General features: G+C 40.3%; 2 protein-coding genes across 3 annotated transcripts in view; both read right to left on the bottom strand.

Annotated features, from left to right (window-relative positions):
* Positions 1-1,184: 1,184 nt before the first annotated feature.
* On the bottom strand, positions 1,185-6,568 carry skor1a (SKI family transcriptional corepressor 1a). 2 transcript variants are annotated; one of them, XM_085907788.1, is made up of 7 exons: positions 4,874-6,568; positions 4,407-4,485; positions 4,242-4,298; positions 3,905-3,967; positions 2,911-2,985; positions 2,751-2,825; positions 1,185-1,736 (listed from the first exon to the last, which is right to left on the bottom strand). In XM_085907788.1, exons 1-7 carry the CDS (start codon positions 6,566-6,568, stop codon positions 1,639-1,641), a joined length of 2,142 nt encoding a protein of 713 aa, XP_085763914.1. In that variant the 3' UTR covers positions 1,185-1,638. The 2 variants fall into 2 exon arrangements, with proteins under 2 accessions (XP_085763914.1, XP_085763915.1); XM_085907789.1 differs by lacking the exon at positions 4,242-4,298.
* An 8,311-nt stretch (positions 6,569-14,879) lies between these two features.
* The window catches only part of map2k5 (mitogen-activated protein kinase kinase 5), a 33,924-nt gene continuing 29,274 nt past the window's right edge, over positions 14,880-19,529 (bottom strand). The window contains exon 22 of the mRNA XM_085907755.1: positions 14,880-16,332. Within this exon, the coding sequence (XP_085763881.1) occupies positions 16,204-16,332 (129 nt within the window). The 3' untranslated portion in view covers positions 14,880-16,203. The remainder of the gene's footprint in view (positions 16,333-19,529) is intronic.

Below are 19,529 nucleotides of genomic sequence, written 5' to 3'. Positions count from 1 at the left end.
AATTTTGTAACATACAAAGGGATCACTGCCGAAGCCGTGCTAAGTTTATTCATCACACATGATAAAAAAAAAATTGAACAGCCATACAAGAAAAAAATAAAACTATCTATTCAGTCTATATTAGGCTCACAAGGGAGCTGGAGCCTATCCAGGTCTGACTTTGGATGAGAAGTGGATTCACCACGACAATTTATAGTCTTTGATTATTTTTGGGAGGAAGCTACAGTCCCACACAAGCATATGGAGAATGTACAAACTCCATGTGGGTAGACCTGAGCCCAGAGTTGAACCTAGAACCTTTGGAATGTGAGGCAAGCATACTAACTGAGCAAATGTATTGCTCATGAAAACTATATATAATAAAGCACGACCATAAATATGCTTACCGTTTTAAACTGGAAAAGGAGTCATTCAATCACCATGAATTTGATGTAGCCTGTTCTATTGTCATGACACTTTTGCTCTTTGTCATCACGGGCAGTCTTCTCTGGCGCTATCACAAAAAAAAAATGTGAATAAAAATCTAACTACTATCTGTACTCAATGAGCGGAAATCTCCATAAATCTTTTAATATGATGAAATGATCTGTAAACAAATGATCATGAGTGGTTCTCTGAGGTTTCTTTCAACTCCCACCAAATGACCTTTAAGAGTTTTTGTGCTAAATAAAACATGCAATATAGTAACCAATTCATCAGGATGTTTTAGAATGAATAAAAAAATAAAAAAAAGATTTGATAGGGCAGGATCACAATCACAGAAAATTAACATTCATTGTGTGTCAGTTCAGTGACTTTATGTCTCAGCATGAAGCGTCCAGGGACTCGCAGCGGCACAATCAATATCTATTAGGACTCCCTTCAGAAGAATTAGATTTCACTATTAGATCAGCTTGCTCCCCTGACACCGTGTCAAACATTGTAAGTTGACTTGGTGATGTCTGTGCCAAAATGAAAGCGATCAGGGTGAAGTCAAATATACCGAGACAATAAGATCATTCTGTATGTCTCCAGTAGGTGGCAGGCTAAGACTACTGGCAAAAAAAAAAAAAAAAGGCGCAGAACGTCCAAAGTGTATGAAGGCATCGAGACACATGAGAGACATCCTTTTATTGCATGATCTCAAACATACATTATGATCTCAGTCACTTTTGAAGTAAGTGCTTCCTTTTCAACATAAACATCCTTCGTTTTTTTTGTGTTTTTTGTTTTCTGATATGACCATTTGGTATATAAAGGACGACAAAAGCAGAGATGTTGCCCATTTAAAGTGCTTTACAACACATATGGTGATACAAATAATCTGAAAGAGAAATGAAGATGAATACATAACTGAAGTTATTCAAACAAGCAATAAAAAGCTAAAGTATGACATAGGTTTCAACTTATCACAATTTGACATGCCATTGCACATTGTCACATGGTATACAGTATATTGTATTAGTGCTTTGCCACCATTTTTCAGAATCGTTAAATAGCAGGTGGATTCTTGGTATGAGTGTTCATATCAGACCACTGGACTCTCAACATAAAACAGTGTTGGAATAAATCCTGCTTTTTCTGAGTGTTCGCTCAAGTGCTTGATCATCTATAGGAGTGTTTTTGTGTTAAAGGTGGGGAAAAGGGTTGCGGCAGAATTTAAGGAGGCAGTAGAGGAGGTTTAAAGGTGCAGGCTCCAGTACACTGGCGAGGGGTCAACATCTTGCAGGAGAAATGGTGAAGGGCGTCGTGAGCTTCTAAGGAGGAACGAGCCCATCAGTAAGAACATGTCCGCTCACATTCAAATTACTTGCTTACTTCTCACCCAAAATATTGACATTGATCAGCTATTTATTGCTGTAGTGATTGAAAACAAAAAAAAGTAGCACATTGAATTGAATCATATTTTTCGGGCTTGCTTTTCGCTCTTGGTCTAAGCACAAAGTATCTCTTAGAATAAAATGAATAAAAAGAAATTGGGGAGGGGGGGTTTGAGTACAAACATGTTGTTTGCCCTCATCATATTTACTGTGACCCTGCTCTGTGTACTTAAACAAGTGTAACACGAAGCCAATCCTTTAGCGGGTAGCTTTAGTTGCTGTCTAGCCCATGTAACCGATACAGCACCACATAATGGGCTGTCTATTCAATTTTCCAGGCGACGATTTAAGAGAAAATAACCCTGACAAACAAAACAGCGAGGTTTCAGTTTCACTTTTTGTTTTTGAAGCTCTGTTATTCTAATTAACCACAGCAGAAAAAAAAAACATGAGGTAGAAAGACATATAAGGGACACAATGCACTTGGGTCGAAAAGTATTAGGACAGTAACAATAGTCTAGATTTTTTCAAAGGCCTGCTTTTTAAAAGCTAATTATTTTTTGACAATTGGTATAATATGTAAATATAACTACATTTTGTATGCCCTGGGTGAAACTTGTTTTGTCAAACACAATTAAGGTAGTCAGCATCATAATTTCCCAAAAGCCTAAATACCATATTTTTGTGACACGTTTGTCTCATTAGGATTGTGACAGTTAAAATCAATTGTGGTCATGGACTAAAGTCTTTAAATCCAGCCAATATGTCCATTCAGGACCTGACTGAATTGTCATTTTTTAAAACATATACAAGTGTCACGTTTTCATTTTGATTTGAATTATGAATTCCCAAAAAATATGGCTCCAAATTGTTTCCATTCGATTAAAGAGCACTCATCTACTTCTGCTTCAAAGTTGTGTCTATTGATGCATAAAGCGGAGAGACACCAACCTCGAACAATCTGCAGCTGCTGGACCATTTCCTCTCTGTAGGACAGCTCGCGCTTCATTTGATCCTGAAAATTATCTGAGGAATACCAGATATTGTGGAGACTCGTTCATAATGCTTGAAACAAGATAACGGTTGAACATGAGGAAATTTAGATCTCTACCTTTCAAATGTTGAAATTCTCTCTCTAGCTTTTTCCTCATCTCCATCTGCTCCAGAAGCTGCTTCTGTAACTCCTCTGTGAATCCAAACAATACAAAAATATTGGCTAACATATATTCTGCACTTCTTTGGAAACACCTGAACATACCCGTAGAATGCATTATGCATAATTTTTATGAACAATATCTTACTTTAACTGTTTATTTGATGCACTGCAGTGTCTAATGTTTTGACTGCCCCGTGTAGCTAAATCAAGTAAATAAAGCGACAGCCATTGCCACGTTTGTGACAGAGCCAAGCGAAATGAAGGCAGATTGTGCATGCGTACCGCGTGCATAATGAGGCAATCTTCTCTTCAATTTTCCCATCACTCCCTTGGAATAATATGTATTGAATATATGCACGTGAAAACGTGAGCATGCAGTAGACCGCGACACGAGGGGCATTTACAACAAGCGTCGCTTGTCGGACTCGTTCATGTGTGTGCGCGCGCGCGCTACATAATTGTCGCGCAACACCCGCAGGCTAAGCGAGGCCATGATATTTGGGTCTAGGGGTTTTTCCAAGCGTTCAAAAATAATTAGCTGCCACGCCTCGGGGTTGCGGCTCTGTTCGTTAAAATATTAATAGCCTCTAAACGATTTCCTCTTACAATAATAAGTCCAAACGACCATGTCTTGTGATTTAGTCCGCAACACCTATGGGAACGGTTTGGCCTCATAAGATGCAAATTCGCATGTGTAATGTGCCACATTATATTTAGCAAGACAGATGCGTGCATTTAAAACGTGTGGGGAGCGGGCTTCATAAATCAGGAGTCAGCAACAGAATGATCGTTTTTCAACAGAAGTCAAAACAATGAATGCATTGAATTTAATATTTTAATTCTGAATTGCATAAATCCCTATACTGCACATAAATATACTGAAAGTGGGTCCTCTTTTTTTGCTGCATCCAATAATCATTTCAAAACATCTATTTTCGAAATCTTTTACCTTTTGCCATGTTCTCCAGATTTCGTTCATGTACACTGATGTCAATGCGTAAAGCTCCTTCAGCTGTAAAATAAATAAATCGTATACGTATCGTAAATAAATAAATAAATAAATAAATAAATAAATAAATAAATAAATAAAATAGATACATAAATAAATACGTAAATAAATAAATACATACATAAATAAATAAATAAATAAATAAAACGACAGTGGCTAGTTACAACAGAGCATATTGTGTATTTAAATAAAAAACACAACATAAAATGTATTTGCTTACTGCAAATATTTTAAGAGCATGTTTTTCATATGAAAATTCTTTCAAATGTAAAAACACCTTGTTTGTCCATCTGTTCCTGATTGGATGTTATATTTTGTTGACCGTGCTGCGAACCTAAAAATGAAAAAAAAAAAGAAAGAGAAAGGAAAAAAAAGTATTTAAAAAGGAGGACGAACAGGTTCATACGCACACGCACGAAAGGTAAATGAGCCAAATAATCACCGTTTGATCTGCAGGGGCTACTCGGCGACTCGAACGTCTCGTCCACTTGCACTTGGCACTCCTTTTCATCCGCATACACCTGCAAAAATGGCGCAGACGCACACGCACATTTACCGTCATTTCAACTTTACAACGGAGGCCTTGATTCTGCAAATGACAGGGCACCCTGAGAATAGATGAGGAAATTGTGTATTAATGTGATCAAATTAAGTATCATCAAAGGATAGGATGAAACGTAGGCTACAATAGAGTTGATTATCTGGGTAAAATAACAGCATTTAAAATCGTTTTTTCAAAGGCGATTTTTTAACACTTTATCCTTCATTTATTTAAAATGTTGCACACGCAATCACTGATTTGCCAGGCAAGCAGTGCTATTTTTATTTGATTTTGAACAACCGATTCAAGGGTTCAAATATCCGTGCAAATACGACTTGACCTCATTTTACAGTTGAATGTCATCTTACGTGATGTATAGGTGAGCCATCCCGGATGAGCCTGCCTTCATCAGACGAGCCCTCAGGTGATGCTACAGCAGGGCTGTAAGGTGCAGCCTTCCCGTGGTTCTCTTCAAGCGCCTCGGGCGCAGGAGACCCGTGGCGGTTCCCTCTCGGCGAGATCCGGATCGGCTCTTCATCCTCTGCTCCTCTGCTTGATTCCACATCAACGTCGGGGTCCTCGTCGTCGTCTTCCACGGTGTCTCTGTCCGGGGACATGGATCTATAGCTGGACGTTTCGCTAACAAAGTCCGGGGAGAGGTAGCCAGCCCGCACATTGAAGCCCTCCCGGGTCCCGTACAACTTGGCGATGGTCTCCGCGTCTTTGACGACAGGTCTAAAGGCAGAGATGTAGCTGATCTTTCGGTGTGAAGTCGTCTCATCCCCGGATCTGTCATCATCGTTCCTGCAGTTGCTGGACGAACTGGGGCGTCGCTCTCCCGCATCCTGCTGGTGGCCATCTTTGGGGGTGTTCACACCCCTTTCGCTTTGGTCTGATAAGTCGAGGTCGGCCTGGCGAACCCCGGGCAGCTCCGGAGGTTTAGCCTGATAGGGCGGCATGGGGAGACCGCTAGCCGAGGGCCAAAAGACGGGGAAAGCGGGGTAAATTGCGTCCTTGGTAGTAGGCCAAAACACGCCGGGGACGTTGCTTTTAGTCACATCTGGCACGCTGTCACTTTTTTTCGGACACAAGCCGTAGCTAGCGAAACCATACGGGTGATGCGGGAATAAAGGTGGGGGGATTTTTTGGAGCATGCCAAAGTTTTTACTGGGGACCGGGATGAGTGGATAACTCCTGGCACTGCTCGCCAAAGTGATGTTATTACTCCCCTGATCCCCGTCGCACCGTAAAGTTTTGCGCGGGACTTCCGGGGAAGCGGTGCGGCTGAGTGCGGAGGAAGCTTGTGCTTTCATGGGCGATTGCTCCCGCGAGCTCCCCATAGGAAGTGTCCTCTTTCTGCTGCCCCCGTTAAACATGGCCTTGACATCCTCCCACGCGTGGTTGATCTCATCCGAGGGCTTCTTCTCCGTCAGTTTCAGGTGGCGCCTCCACGAGTTGAAGTTGGCCGCGTCCGGCTGCAGGTATTTGGACTCAGGGGTGCGATGCGAGTGGAAAATGAATTTATTCGGGGAGAAATACATGTTGCAAAAGGTGCACTTGATGCACTTGGCCCGGGAGCTGTTATATCGGGCCGGGATGAAGCTTCCCCTACAACCCCACGCACATTCGTGGGACACATCGAATGCGAAATTCTCGGGCAGCTTTGGAGGGCTGTGCGCCCCAAGGAAGGACTTGCAGAGCCGCTCGGCCTCCCTCTTGGTGATCATGCCGCAGCGTCTGGACGAGATGGGCATGGCGCCGGCGCGTCGCAGGAGCTCCAGCTGCACGGGGGTGCACTGCACACAAGTGATGCCCAATGCCACCCTGCGGTTGTGGATCTCGTTGTAGCTGTAGTTCTTCAGCAAGGTGTTGGAGATCTGGGCCAGGCACAGTCGTTCTCTCCCGTCGATGACAAGGGAGACGATGGGCACCCCGTACAGTGAGGTCTCGCTCACTTGGTTCGGTTTGAGGGGGCCGGAGAGACCCTGGGCGTCCCGTTTGGGACTCGGGGTGGAGCTGGCTTCTCTTCCAGGCTCTCGAAGCTGTCCGGCTATTGACTCCATCCCTGGAAGCCTGACATTCACATGGAAAACTGGATTGACGCTGCAATCAAAACAGCATATAGGTATATAAAATGCAAAAACAAAAAAAGAATCATCCTAGTGAGTCAACAAAATAAATGACACGCTATTTCTTGAGTTCCTATACATTATAGTAAACTTTTTCCTCCCCCATGTAATGTCTCTCCTGTGCTGAAGAGTGGATGTGCTTGCTCCTCTTATCTTCAGATCGGATCAGCACTTATGAGGCAACTACTTAAAGACCCACATAAGACCTTTAGAGGCAGATAAGGACAGCATGAAAATGCAGCCTTAGCTGCATAAATGCGCTTAGCGGGGAGGAAAAGAACAGTTGTAAGCTCCTTTGCTGGTAATTACACAGATCCAAACGTGCGTCTTCGCATTGTTAATAAAAGACCAATCCTATTTATAATTAAAGCATCGGCAAGGATTAACCTCAAACTGCCAGGAAGCAGGTCCACCTCGTTTACACTCGCGAGCTTTTACGTGGGTCTTGGAAAAAAACCAATAGCACAAAACGTGTTCCAAAAAAAAAAAAACATACTTCAAAATTTGGATTAAGCGCGCAAAAACATAACATTAATATTTACTTGAATAAATAATAAAATTCTTACCTTCTGTTCAAAAAGACGACACCCCCCCGCCCCAAATTGGGCACAACACAATAATTAATAGAAATGCAAAGAATGCTACAACTAGGACAGTATAAAATGTGCTGGATGCGTTATTTGACTAAAATGCACACATGGTGCAGCAGACAAGGTGCCTCCATCCTGTTGGCCAGCAGGGAGGTAAATAGCGGGTAGACAGCCGACACACGGCACCTCTTGATCGCCCTCTCTCTTTTGATCACCCACCTCCCCTCTCTCTCTCTCTCTCTTTCTCAAAATAAGCCTTTTCTCGCAAGTCTCGCTTGCAGACGCGATGAACAGCAAAAAAAAAAAACGGTTAGGATAATTGTGCGGCAATGATGCACCACATGATAAAACATTTTAGGCCATAGCTGCTCTAATAGTTTTGGGGTCCTTTGGATGAAATATGTGTGAGGCAAGGGGTGCTGAGCCACCAGTCATTAAGCATACTGCCACCTCATAAGCAAAAAAAAAAAAAAAAAAAAAAAAAAAAAAACAGAAAAAACAATGGCATCCATTTTAATTACATCACATGCATGGGTGTATCATTTCCCATCTGATACTGTTAGTAAAATAAAAAGTGGAACTTTTCAAATCAATCTATAATGATTCATTTGTCTCTTAACATTTCTGTAATAATATATTCAAAAATAGCTGCATGATTCATAATAATAAAATAATCTGGGCTACCTACATCGCAGAAGGGGCCTTACCATTTTATCGCATGAAATGTAGCGCCATGCAAACTAATAAGAAAAAGTCTGTTTTTCATGAATATTATTTAGAGACGTATGATGTTCAATTCAATTCAACCAATCATTTCCACCAAACCAGCAAGAGTATTTGAACCCAAAAAATTGCTCATTCCTACATCCGGCAAGCACATTAATGGCCACAAGAGTCTCATAAAATGTCATTTTAGATTGGACTACAGCCAGTGTTTTCACAGAGGAAACAGACTGAGCTAGCTGCTCCACGGTGCACCACGACAGACAATTGGCTCAGCTCATTTATCAAGTTACAACACCATCTGCTTGGCTTCCACGGTCACGCAAATCAATGTGAGGCCTCAGCAATGAAGGGAAATGTGGCAGAAAGAGGGAGGGCTAAGAGATGGTGTTTAAAAAATGTTTTCATATCTATGACTAGTAGCCCAGCAGGGGGGGGGGGGGGGGGGGGTATGTGAGACAGTGTAAACATTGTGGATATACCTGCAGCAGGTGCACAGAGTCAAGAGATGCTATTTACCTAATGATGGTAAAGAAAGGCTGAAGCTAATCTGGTTGCATTTCACCCGCAAAATGGAATGCATGTCAATAATAATCCTGATATAGTACTGCTCACACTCATGTAGGTTGGCCTCCATTCCAGTTTTGGTGTAGTATTCCAATAATAATATTAATAATAATATTAAAAAGAAATAATAATACTAATAAGTCATATTAAAGAACATTAAAAGTAATTGTGTTGCAATCAACAGCAACTCATTTTTTGAGGAGTCATAATGGTTAAAGGCAGCCTTGAATTTGACAGGAGGGCAGGTGAGAGACACAGTTACCAAAATGTTTTGGTGGTGGGTGGTGGGTGGGGGGGGCTCGAAATGTAGCAGCTGGAGGCCTACACACACGCGCACACACACACAAAGGACAGCCTGGAGGCCATGCAGCCTTGAGACGGTTATGGTCTACAACATGGGGGAGGATAATTTGCAGGAATTGACAAGAGGGTGCACAGTTAACAAAACTTCCTGTTTGGCACCACCCAAGACAATCAGCTTCTCAGAAATACATGTTGATAAAAAATAAAGAAAAAACAAACACCAATTGAAATACAAAAGTGGAATCACTATACTTCATCTAATTGTAATTTATGAATCAATGGGCACAACTAATATAGCCACAACATGGGTTCATGGATGTTTTGATGTCTCCTGGAAGTAATTGTGAGACATTTCTGAGTTGTTTGTGGTCCAAGAGGAAGACTGTGCGCTAGAGTGATACAGTTTGCTCTGCTGACGCAAGATAAGCTGTCTCCTCATCCTCTCTACAATATTGATGCTAAACATGATCCTCGATCTCGTCTTTCACCATCAAGAGGCTTTCTTGCCGCCCCCAGCAATAATTACAATTTTACACTGTAATTATTCCTCTCCTCTTAATTATTTACACGGGCCAGCTCAGTGCAGCCGTGTGGCTGCGAGAAACATGAGCTGACGCGGCCGACATTTAAGCAGTCGTTTTCGGCGAGCTCTTTATTATTTCCGTTGGATACAAACGAACAGGGCCTAGTAGACAGCGGGCCAATTGTTCAAACAAACCTGTAACATGAAATATTCATGCGTGCATGCGTGGTTTAACGACGGATGGAGGAGGGTCGAACCACGCAGGTTGAGAAGAGATTACGCGGGGCGGATGAAGCGAACGCGTGCGACTCACCTCAACTCTTTGAGATTATTCGTATATGCCTGTAATTTTTGATGACTTCCAGAGCAATCTAATTATTATAGGCTACACGCAATAAAAATATGCAAATTCGCATTGAATAACCTTCGATTACTTTGATCAATTAATTGTGCAATGACTTTCATTCAATTCGAATGACGTCAACATCAGCTGAAGTATAGTATTTCTTTGTGATCAACGAGCCCTGGCTTCTCCAGGTACAACTTGTACATCTCCGTTATTTTTAGAGCCGATATCACATTGCAAGCGGTTATTAAAGTCAATGGGACATTAGTGGGCGTGGTCATTTTGGAGTATCCCCCCCCCCCCCCCCCCACCCTCGATCAAACTGATGACGTTGCCTCAATATTCCTGTAGTGTATTTCTACAAGTACGCATACTAGAGTAAAAAGATAAATCTGATGGGGCAGCTTTAATAAGAGTAGCAATTGGGCCAAACGTTTTATAATTAACAGTTGTATCAGCACTCTATAAAAGCGTGAGCCTATAAATCCCATTTTAGAGCGCAATCAATCCTCCTCTTGGACTAAAGGCCCTATTGATCCCTCCCTGTTGAGACTTTTTTTTTTTCCCAGTGAAAAGAGCATTTCGATTGCACTTTTTTTTTTATTATTGGAGAAAAGATTCCGCCGAGAGCAACGCGATGGCTCGAAAATTAAACGGTGACATTTTAATTACAGGGCATTGATAAAGGGATGTAGCTAATGGGAGGACGCGGGACACCCACGCATTGTCGCGCCTGACGTGCTAATCAAGTCGGACTGACGCGCGGATAGGAGGGAGGGGTGGAAAAGGTCATCGTCCCATTCAAAGGAGATCGCTGGGAATTTGGGAATATGAGCCAAATGAAGACGCATCTTCAAACAATACGCGCTCAATATCACCAGATGAGATCCACATTCTCATTGAGACATGTTTAGCACTATAGGTCACTTGAAGAGACCCATAGATCATCTGTTGAGGGAAATTACGCGTGGCAAATGGAGTTGGGACATACACGCTTAAAATCACGCCAGTGATTTATACTTCCGCCCCAAGACCACTTGTAGAGGCAAGCGCACTTTGCACCATTTGACATTTAAAGTAGACTTGAACTTTATATTTACATACTGGACTATCAAGAACAGTGTTGATCTAATCTTGCATCTGCAAATCATAAATGAGATAAAACGGATACAAAACTGTGGGCAATCCACATGAGCGTTTGATCCAGCCCACCATGCAATTGACAAAGGAAAAAAAAGAAAAAAGAAAAAAGAAAGTTCAGGAACAGTTCTGAAAATACATTTATTGGTCTTGGTACTTAAAAATGTTGCTGGCATCAGGTCAAAACTTTGTACCTCCAAAATCATTTGTTCGACCATCATCATTGCATCGGCAAAGAGAGCAAGCCATTTTCAACACTTTACATTTGGTCAATCATTGAAAGAAAAACACACACACACATACCCAAAGATGTGGACTGTCAAATTGAGTTTTGAACATATATGAAATTTGACAAAATGTGATTCATGAGATTTTGGCCAGACGTAAGCAATTTGACTATTGCATCATTATTTTGTTGTCACTTTAGTACGACTATTACATTAAAAAAAAAAATGGCCCATGAAAAGCCAAATCTTACTGACCCCTGGTAAAGTGTCCTGTATTGGTGAGAACTTTCACAAGTAGGACGAATGGTTGGGTGCTATGCACATATCAAACCTAAATGAAGTTGTATACTAAATATCATTGGGGCAAAAAAGCCTATGTTTCTTGTGATAAATAACGGGATTGTGTACCAGTTCAGGGTGTCCCCCACCTACTGCCCGAAGTCAGCCTGCATCCCTCCTGAAAAGCGGTTCAGAAAATGGATGGATGGATGATGATGTAAATTTGTCCTCATTTCTCATCACATACTTTATTTTCACAAAAGCTTACAATTTAGCCCAAATTCCTAAAACCATGTTAGTGATCATGGAGGATTACCGTATTGGCCCGAATATAAGACAACCCTGATTATAAGACAACCCCCTCTTTTTCAAGACTCAGAACACAGGAAGACGTGGTTCAGTTTTGATTGCTTTACTGATTTATTGGCAAAACAGAAACAGGCACTGTGGTTCATAGGGGCATGCAGGCAAACTGGCACTACTCGTACGATGCTAGGAAAACTTAGAGCGCGCCGAAGCTATTAATCAAACAGCGCACACACGAAACAAACCGCGATCAGACAAGCGCCACAACAGTTGAGAGTAGTAACAATGAAATGTATATACTCACTTTGTGTCAAAGACGTACACGATACCAGCAACCTTTTAACTTACCGTTGCGCACAAGTGAATGGGTCTAATGTCTAGACCCCGAATGTAAGACGACCCCCACTTTTTCAGTCTTCTTTCAATGCAAAAAACATCGTCTTATATTCGGGCCAATACGGTATCTCACATTTGTTAATAATTTTAACCCAAATGACATTTTTATGCAGCACATACCACTATCACAGAATCAAATGCCCACATACGTAAGAGTTGGGGAGAAAAAAAAGAGAACGAGAGAAAATAAGTGAGCTTTGTTAGCAGGCTAATTTTTGCTCCATGGAGGATAACAAAATCACACGGTGACCACAAAGACTTGACTGGACATTCCCACATCAGCATCAGTTAAAGAGTAATGTTAAAATGTGACACAAAAACGTGTTTTAAAGCAGGATCACCATTTGAGTTTCAATTCAATGCTGATGATACTGGGAAAGTCTTCAAATATATCTTCAATGTGCAAAAGCGATAAAATCACAATTTGTCAAAATAATCAGTTGGGTTCCCACTGCAGCCAAAGTCCATGGATAATAATAATCTTGGCAATACATTTTCAATTGGAAATCATTTTGAAGGACCCTTGGTGTTTGGATGGGTGACTTTTGAAAAGACAAGACAAATTGTCTCATAACATATTAATTTAACGATAATGAGCTTCAGTGGTGTGTAGATTTGGCAACTTTTTCCATGGGACATACATTTTATTGCATTACAGCAAAGAAATAACTCCCATAGACAAACATCATTGTGTTTTGTGCTACATTTTCAATTTAAAAATTTGGAGATAGTAATATGAAGGCTAGACACATCAAAACAAGCAATTTGTCCTTGATTAAAAGCCTAAAATACATGTAATACAGGTCAATGAGCAAAGAGTGACTACATGCGAGTGGTGCGCGTGTCAGGGTCTTGGAGAACCGCCACGGAGCATAATAACTTGGTTACTGAACAAAGAAGATTCACGCATGTTTTCAGACATCTACTTGAATAAATAAACTGTACAAGGTCAGTGGTGACAAGGCAGCGTTTTGCTAGCAGAAAGTAAAACAAAGATAGCATTTGAAAGTCCGCATGAAAACCAAAATAAGACGACAATGACATCTGTTAATTGAATGTTTTAGCAGTGACAAAATGAATTGGTGAACTTGACAAACTCGAAAAAAAAGAGACATAATAGACATTTAGAAGGTATTTCTAAGAAAAACAGTGAGCACAGACATGAATCATTTGTCTCTTCTAATTAAGCTTCTAAAAGGTCATGGTGTGAAAGTTACATTGGAATAAATGCTTAATTCAAGCCTTTCATTGAGAGCTTACAAAAGGCACCTTCAAAAGTGTCGGCAGAGTAAGGCCGGTTTCGTTATTTTTGCTGGATATTTAGAAGATGAATATGATACAAGATCAGCATTTCAGTTTGTATGTCCAGCTATTCAGATATGGATGAAAAAAATATTGGAATGGCAAGGTCAATCCCTTCATTATTGTATGGCTGTACTGTATACTGACGAAATTGTGGCTTGAAGATCAAAAAGATGAATGAGACCAAAGTTTAGAAGGCCAGTCTTTATGTTGTGGTACTTACATCTAGATGTATTGAACAGAATACATTTGGTATCAAATTAAAGTGAATAACTATTTCATATTTAGTAATGCATTGGATTTATCTTTCTTTTTTATAGAAGTGAACACTAAAAAGTGCTCAAGGTAGAGGATATAATAGAACACCCCCCCCCACCCCCAATCCGCCTGGACTCATCATCTAATCTATGACATTTGTGGTTTAAGCACCTCTTCTCAGGTTAATGAAAATAATTACCTACCAACAAGGCTGCTTCTAACTAAAGGTTGACTCAGATTAATTACAAAATGCAAATTAAAGGTGCATTTCAGACTGCAAGGTGCATACAGGTTTGGGGTGAATATGGCATGACATGCAAATATCATCTGAGGAATGAAGATACGAGGTCGCAACCTTGAACGCATTAGACAACTTTTAACATCACTTTAAGAAAAAAAAAATAGGAACACAAAGGAATCTTTCTCTCTGGAATTTACAATCCAGAGCACATTTTATTTCTTTCATAAGAACTGAATATGTTTTTGAGGTAAATACAAAATTAACATTATGATAGTGCTCACCAGCTCGTAAGGACTCATTGGCTGCCGGTATAACAAACATTCACATTGGTGACTCTGTGGAAGAAGCACACAAGACAACCCCACATTCCCATTGACATCCATAAATATTCAACTCAAGTTTAAAAAAAAAAAAAAAAAAAATCAATTTGAAGTATAATTTGCCCCACTTTACATAGTTTCTTAATTTTTTTTGTTGTAATTACAAAATATGAAGATCGTGGTCAGAATGTGTTTCAACTGAATTATTCAGCACAAACATTATACCTCTGCTGCATTTATGCTACATTGTTAAGGAATGAAATACAAATAACAGTTGTAATTCTCTCTTAAAAGAGGGTTGAATTTGATTTTTAATTGGCAAATGCTAAAAATTATGAAGTGATTTATGAATTGTAGACAGATCAATATCAAACTATTGACTCACTAAATGGCGGGAGATTTTTAAACAATTAGTAACACTATGAACATTTTGCAATGACCGCACAGATCTAAAAAAAATACCAAGACGTCAACAAATTTCCCACATTATTCCGAAATTTGATAGACTTCAGTCAGAACCCAAACTCATGACAAAATCTATGTGCTACCGTTCCACATTTCTTACCTTGTTCTCAGGGCAGTGAAGGCATCTTGAACACTTTTAGTCAAAGCATATAGACATTGAGAAATATCACTTTTTGTGGAAAATCCATATCACTGTTCTCAATGGTAAATACCAGTATAGTACACTTGCATTAATGTTCTCCATGAACATTACTGGATGTATGATCACATTACAATTTTATTTTTAGACAGTGGATGACATCACACAACAAAGCAGTGTCTTGAATGTAACAATGTTTTTTTTTTTTCACTCTTGTGCACCAAAAACAAAAGGCAAAAACAGAGATCGGTATTTCTGTCATGGGCTTTGCACATTTTAGGAAAAGAAGCTGGCCAAACGGAATTAAAGCCTGTGTTTTTACAATGGAGTACATCATTCTTAAAACATGCCTGGTAAATGATCAACCTCTCTGAAAACGAGGATCTAGACGTTCCCAACATAAAAGAATCCATTTGGCAAATACAGGACACAAAAATGGGAACACCAAATATTGACCAAACTTTACAATATTGCTCCCTTTCCCCATCAAGACCTCAATGTGGGATCTCGGAGGTACACTTAAATTTCTAGTGGCTCAATGATTGTCAGAACAAAAAGCTATTTGTTGATTGTCAAGTACGTATGTGCACATATTCCTGGCAAAGGGTATTTTGATTTGTGCTGCAATAATAAATTCATATCTCTTGAGTAGTTTACCATCATTTAATTTGAGTAGGGTCAACACAAGGTGCAATCATTTTTTGCTGGGAGGAGCCAAATTTCCTTCTTGTCTAGAACTGAAATAGTTTAGCACACCCTGATTCTTGTCATTATCAAGGAATTGGGACACCCGTGGCTGATCTTCTCCTCAAACCGTTGTGGAGAACCGCTATGGCTACAGAAGGTATAAATGATAACTCAGGGAAGAGGAGTATACACGTGGTAAATGGGCTGTACTGTGTATCGTGCTTTTCGACCTTTTGGTACTCAAAGCGCTTCACACTGCTTTCTCATTTATCTACTGATGACATCCCATCAGGAGCAACTGGGGGTTCAGTGTCTTGCTCAAGGACACTTGGACATGGTCACAGTGGCTGGGGATTGAACCTCCAACCTCTGGGTTGGGAGACGACCACTCTACCACTGAGCCGTGACGCCCCCTACCACAGGCAGACACCTTAGCAGGGTGCCGGAACCACCATCACTCCCACAATATTGCAATCCTAAACGTTGATGTCGTACAAGCACTAATCACCTTTTCAACTTTGTTCATCTGGTTGGAGAGCAGACGACGATCGACACCAGAGGGTTCTTCATAATGAATGCAAAAGCTTAAGAGTGTGTCCAAAGAAAGTGAGCTCCTATCACTGCACAAAAGTGACGGGAATTGGCTCAAACGTTTTGTGATTGACAACCTTCACCGAGGACTCATTTGCAGGGTGCAGGCGGACATATAGTACATGACCTTGAATCGGTGCAGCGGTCAAGGCATTGGCTCAGAATATCATAGTCCATCAAGGCGTAAGTTACGACCTTGAGCCTGCTGCGTTCGTCTTGCTTCCAAACACCGACAAACCCACATGGACACGACCTCGGCATTTCCGTCATTGTATTGTACAATGAAGGAATGATCCTAAAACAGGATAAAGCAAAAAAGATAAATGAATAGGATGGCTGCAACTAGACTTATCAGTTATAGTGCATTCAGAAAGTACCGTAATTTTCGGACTATAAGTCGCAGTTAGTTTGGGTGGGCGACTTATACTCAAGGAGCGACATATCGTTATATGGGTCTGTGGAATAATTAGAAATGCAAATTGCGACGAGTCCGACGGCGCGCGTACGCGGCATTGTTTACATAAAAGACGATCGATTGATTTAATGAATTGGAGTGACACAGATGGTTTTATAAACGTGTTATTTATGTAATAGTTATTAGAATAACTCTGAATGTTACGTCAGGCCCGTTCTCGGCTCTTCGTTTGTGTTTATGTCATGTTAGCATACCTATCGTTTAGCCTGTTGTTGCTTGTTCATGTCTGTTCTTGGTGTTGGATTTTGACGAATAAATTTGCCCCAAAAGTGCGACTTATACTCCAGTGCAATTTATATATGTTTTTTTTTTCTTCACTTTATGCATTTTATGGCTGGTGCGATTTATACTCCGGAGTGACTTATAGTCCGTTTTTTCTACAATATTTGTGGTCAAATTCTGGCGGCAGTTATTTTTCCCATAAATAAATTACTTACAATTCTTCTTCCTGGTGGTGACAGAATAATACATTGATGCTTAAATGAACAGGAGGAACAATAAAAATACACTTTTTTTCTTTCAGATGTTGTTTCACTCCCAATGTGCAATATCTTTTATGATCATTTTTACTATTAACAGCTTGTAAGTGCACATAATAATAAAATAAGCCTCAATAAATCAAAGTGGAAGATGACAAGATGCTGTTAAATATTTAAGACGAACAAATTACACTTTATTATCATAATGTCTTGTCAGGTCGTTTGTGATTATTGGCTTTATTGATCTGCTTGACAGGCGGTGAAATAGTTTAGTAACAGCACATAATTGGAAATTGTCTTTATCTTTGATACATCTTCACATGCTGTGCCTCACTGCAGTGTTGACCGCCACAATTGGAGACTAGGTCTCTTGCAAAAGCTTACCAAGTCAAACACAGTGATGTCTGAATGACAACAATCACCACTCTCATCATTCTTGTTCAAGATGGTCAGAGGTCAGAAGTTAAGAAAGGATGAGTTTGTAAATGACAGCAACTGAATCAAAGCTGCCCATTCATTTTGCATGGGCCCTCTGGTTGTACAATTAGAAAAACAACCCTGTGGCTGGTCAGTTTAAACACACACTTTAACAAAAAACAAAAAATCCGAAAAGCTGAAACATTCTCGCTTTGGCACAATTGGCCTTGGCTGAGATCCATATCAAATGTCTCAATACAAGCTCTTGGGAAATTTACAGACATGTTTTTGTGATATATCTCTTGTTTTAGATGTCAAAATGGGGATCTATGAAACATTCCACCGCTATATCAGCGTTTGCGATCAAGCATCGAGATACTTTCTGCGGGTATAATGTTAAAATGTGGCTATCGCGACAACACTGGAGGAAAGAGTCGCTTAGATCAGCATAGGTTCTCTTGCACATGTGACAGTTGAGATGGGAGGTGTCACATTAATTACCACCCGGCCATATCAAAACAAAATAATCATTTGCAAGCACCGTACGACAATACAAATAACGCTGGGGGAAATTCTACTTGACTATTTAAATAATTAAGGTCTTAAAAGGGGGTATGTTAAATGGAAATATTGCTATTTTATAAAGCAGTATGATTAATATGCTACTGAAATTTTAAGATAATTTTGAGGCAAGTTTAACAAAAGACTAATCTTTGCCTCATTGGAACAGATTTCAACACAGAGGAGGGTGATGAAACTGAGGGATAGAAATTCCCTTGCACTTATTCTGTAGATCTCAGGTTAAAATGAATAGAGGGGGGAACTTGGGCAGTGATTTTTACAATTCCAACATTATCTCCCCAAAGTGCAAAGAGAAGGCAGTGATGATGACTGTTTTTGTATCAATTGGTTTGCAAGCAAGGCAACAAGACACACTTACTAATGCTACTGAATGAGAAGCTATGTCAAAATATTTGGCAGTGTACGTTATACACATACATATTCAGAAATGTTTTCATGCAAATATCTACTGTAACTGCTGGTTAATAGAGATGACAGTGTCTTCCCACTAATGTACAAAATCAAGTTTCATCTGACTTGTATATAACTAAAAGAAAACTGTTGGCGTCAGACAACTATGGAGAAAAGTTGACCGGGGATGGGACTTGAATGACGCTCCAATGGCGTGACCGAGAGTGCCACATGTGTGAATGGGATATTTGTCGACAAAAACCCATGGGTCAAACGTGAAAGCATTTTGGAGTAAAGGTGCTGACAGGAAAATTCAGGGTGGACAGAAGACATCAGACAACACACACGAGGAACCCAAATTAGGTGCAATGATATGCTGACCTCAGATATTATGGCATTACACTAAATGTATTTAGTTGTTTAAACATTACATGATTAACTTAAAGTGTACCTCCAGAGATCCCCACATTGAGAGGCTGATTATGCGGCGCATAAAAAAAAGATTTCAATCCATATTGGAGCGATCTGGCATCGCTCCCTTTCTCCATCAAGACCTCAATGTGGGATCTCTGGAGGTACATTTTAAAAAGACTGCTACGTGAGAAATAGTTTCATAATATGTTTTACGCCGACAGATAATTAAGGTAAAATTAGAGTTCAGTTGATTTAAAAGATGCAGTTGAGAAAAAGAGATATACTGGCGTGTACTGTGTTTTAAGTCAGCATCTATGTGTTAATTTGGAGACACAGCAACATGGGAGGGATTCTTTTGTGAAAATTAGAGGGGCTCATCTGGTGTCTCTGAGGTTGAATGTGTCTGTGCACGCCTTTGAATAGAGAAGCAGAATAGGGGGGCTGCATTGACAAGGGTGCTAAAAGGCTGTGTGAAGGCTACTGGCTAGGGAATTAGGGATGATGAGGGTGAGCGGGAGGGGTTGACATGTCAATCAAAGCCCAATCAAATAATGTAACTGTGTTGAATGATTGCACTTGTTTTTCTCGCCTTCATGGACAAAAAAAAATGCACACGGACAAAATATTCAGACCACTGAAGTCTGTGAAATAAGGTCATTTTACATTTAAAATGTGGATTTTTTTTAAGCAAAAGAGGCAGGGGGGAATATGAAAGCCCTGAAATGCAAAAACACA

The sequence above is a fragment of the Syngnathus leptorhynchus genome, chromosome 3 (genome assembly GCF_054491065.1).
Source record: "Syngnathus leptorhynchus isolate UIUO chromosome 3, UIUO_Slep, whole genome shotgun sequence".
Taxonomy (NCBI): domain Eukaryota; kingdom Metazoa; phylum Chordata; class Actinopteri; order Syngnathiformes; family Syngnathidae; genus Syngnathus; species Syngnathus leptorhynchus.
This window is presented reverse-complemented; position numbering and strand designations above follow the sequence as displayed.

What these genes read in the sequence shown, in the direction of transcription:
- skor1a (XM_085907788.1), bottom strand. Translation starts at nt 6,568, where the DNA reads ATGGAGTCAATAGCCGGACAGCTTCGAGAGCCTGGAAGAGAAGCCAGC. An exon ending in ATGGCTCACCTATACATCAC is followed by an intron (nt 4,486 to 4,873) that starts GTAAGATGACAT and finishes CCATTTTTGCAG; the next exon opens with GTGTATGCGGATGAAAAGGA. An exon ending in TCTGGAGAACATGGCAAAAG is followed by an intron (nt 2,986 to 3,904) that starts GTAAAAGATTTC and finishes TTGGATTCACAG; the next exon opens with AGGAGTTACAGAAGCAGCTT.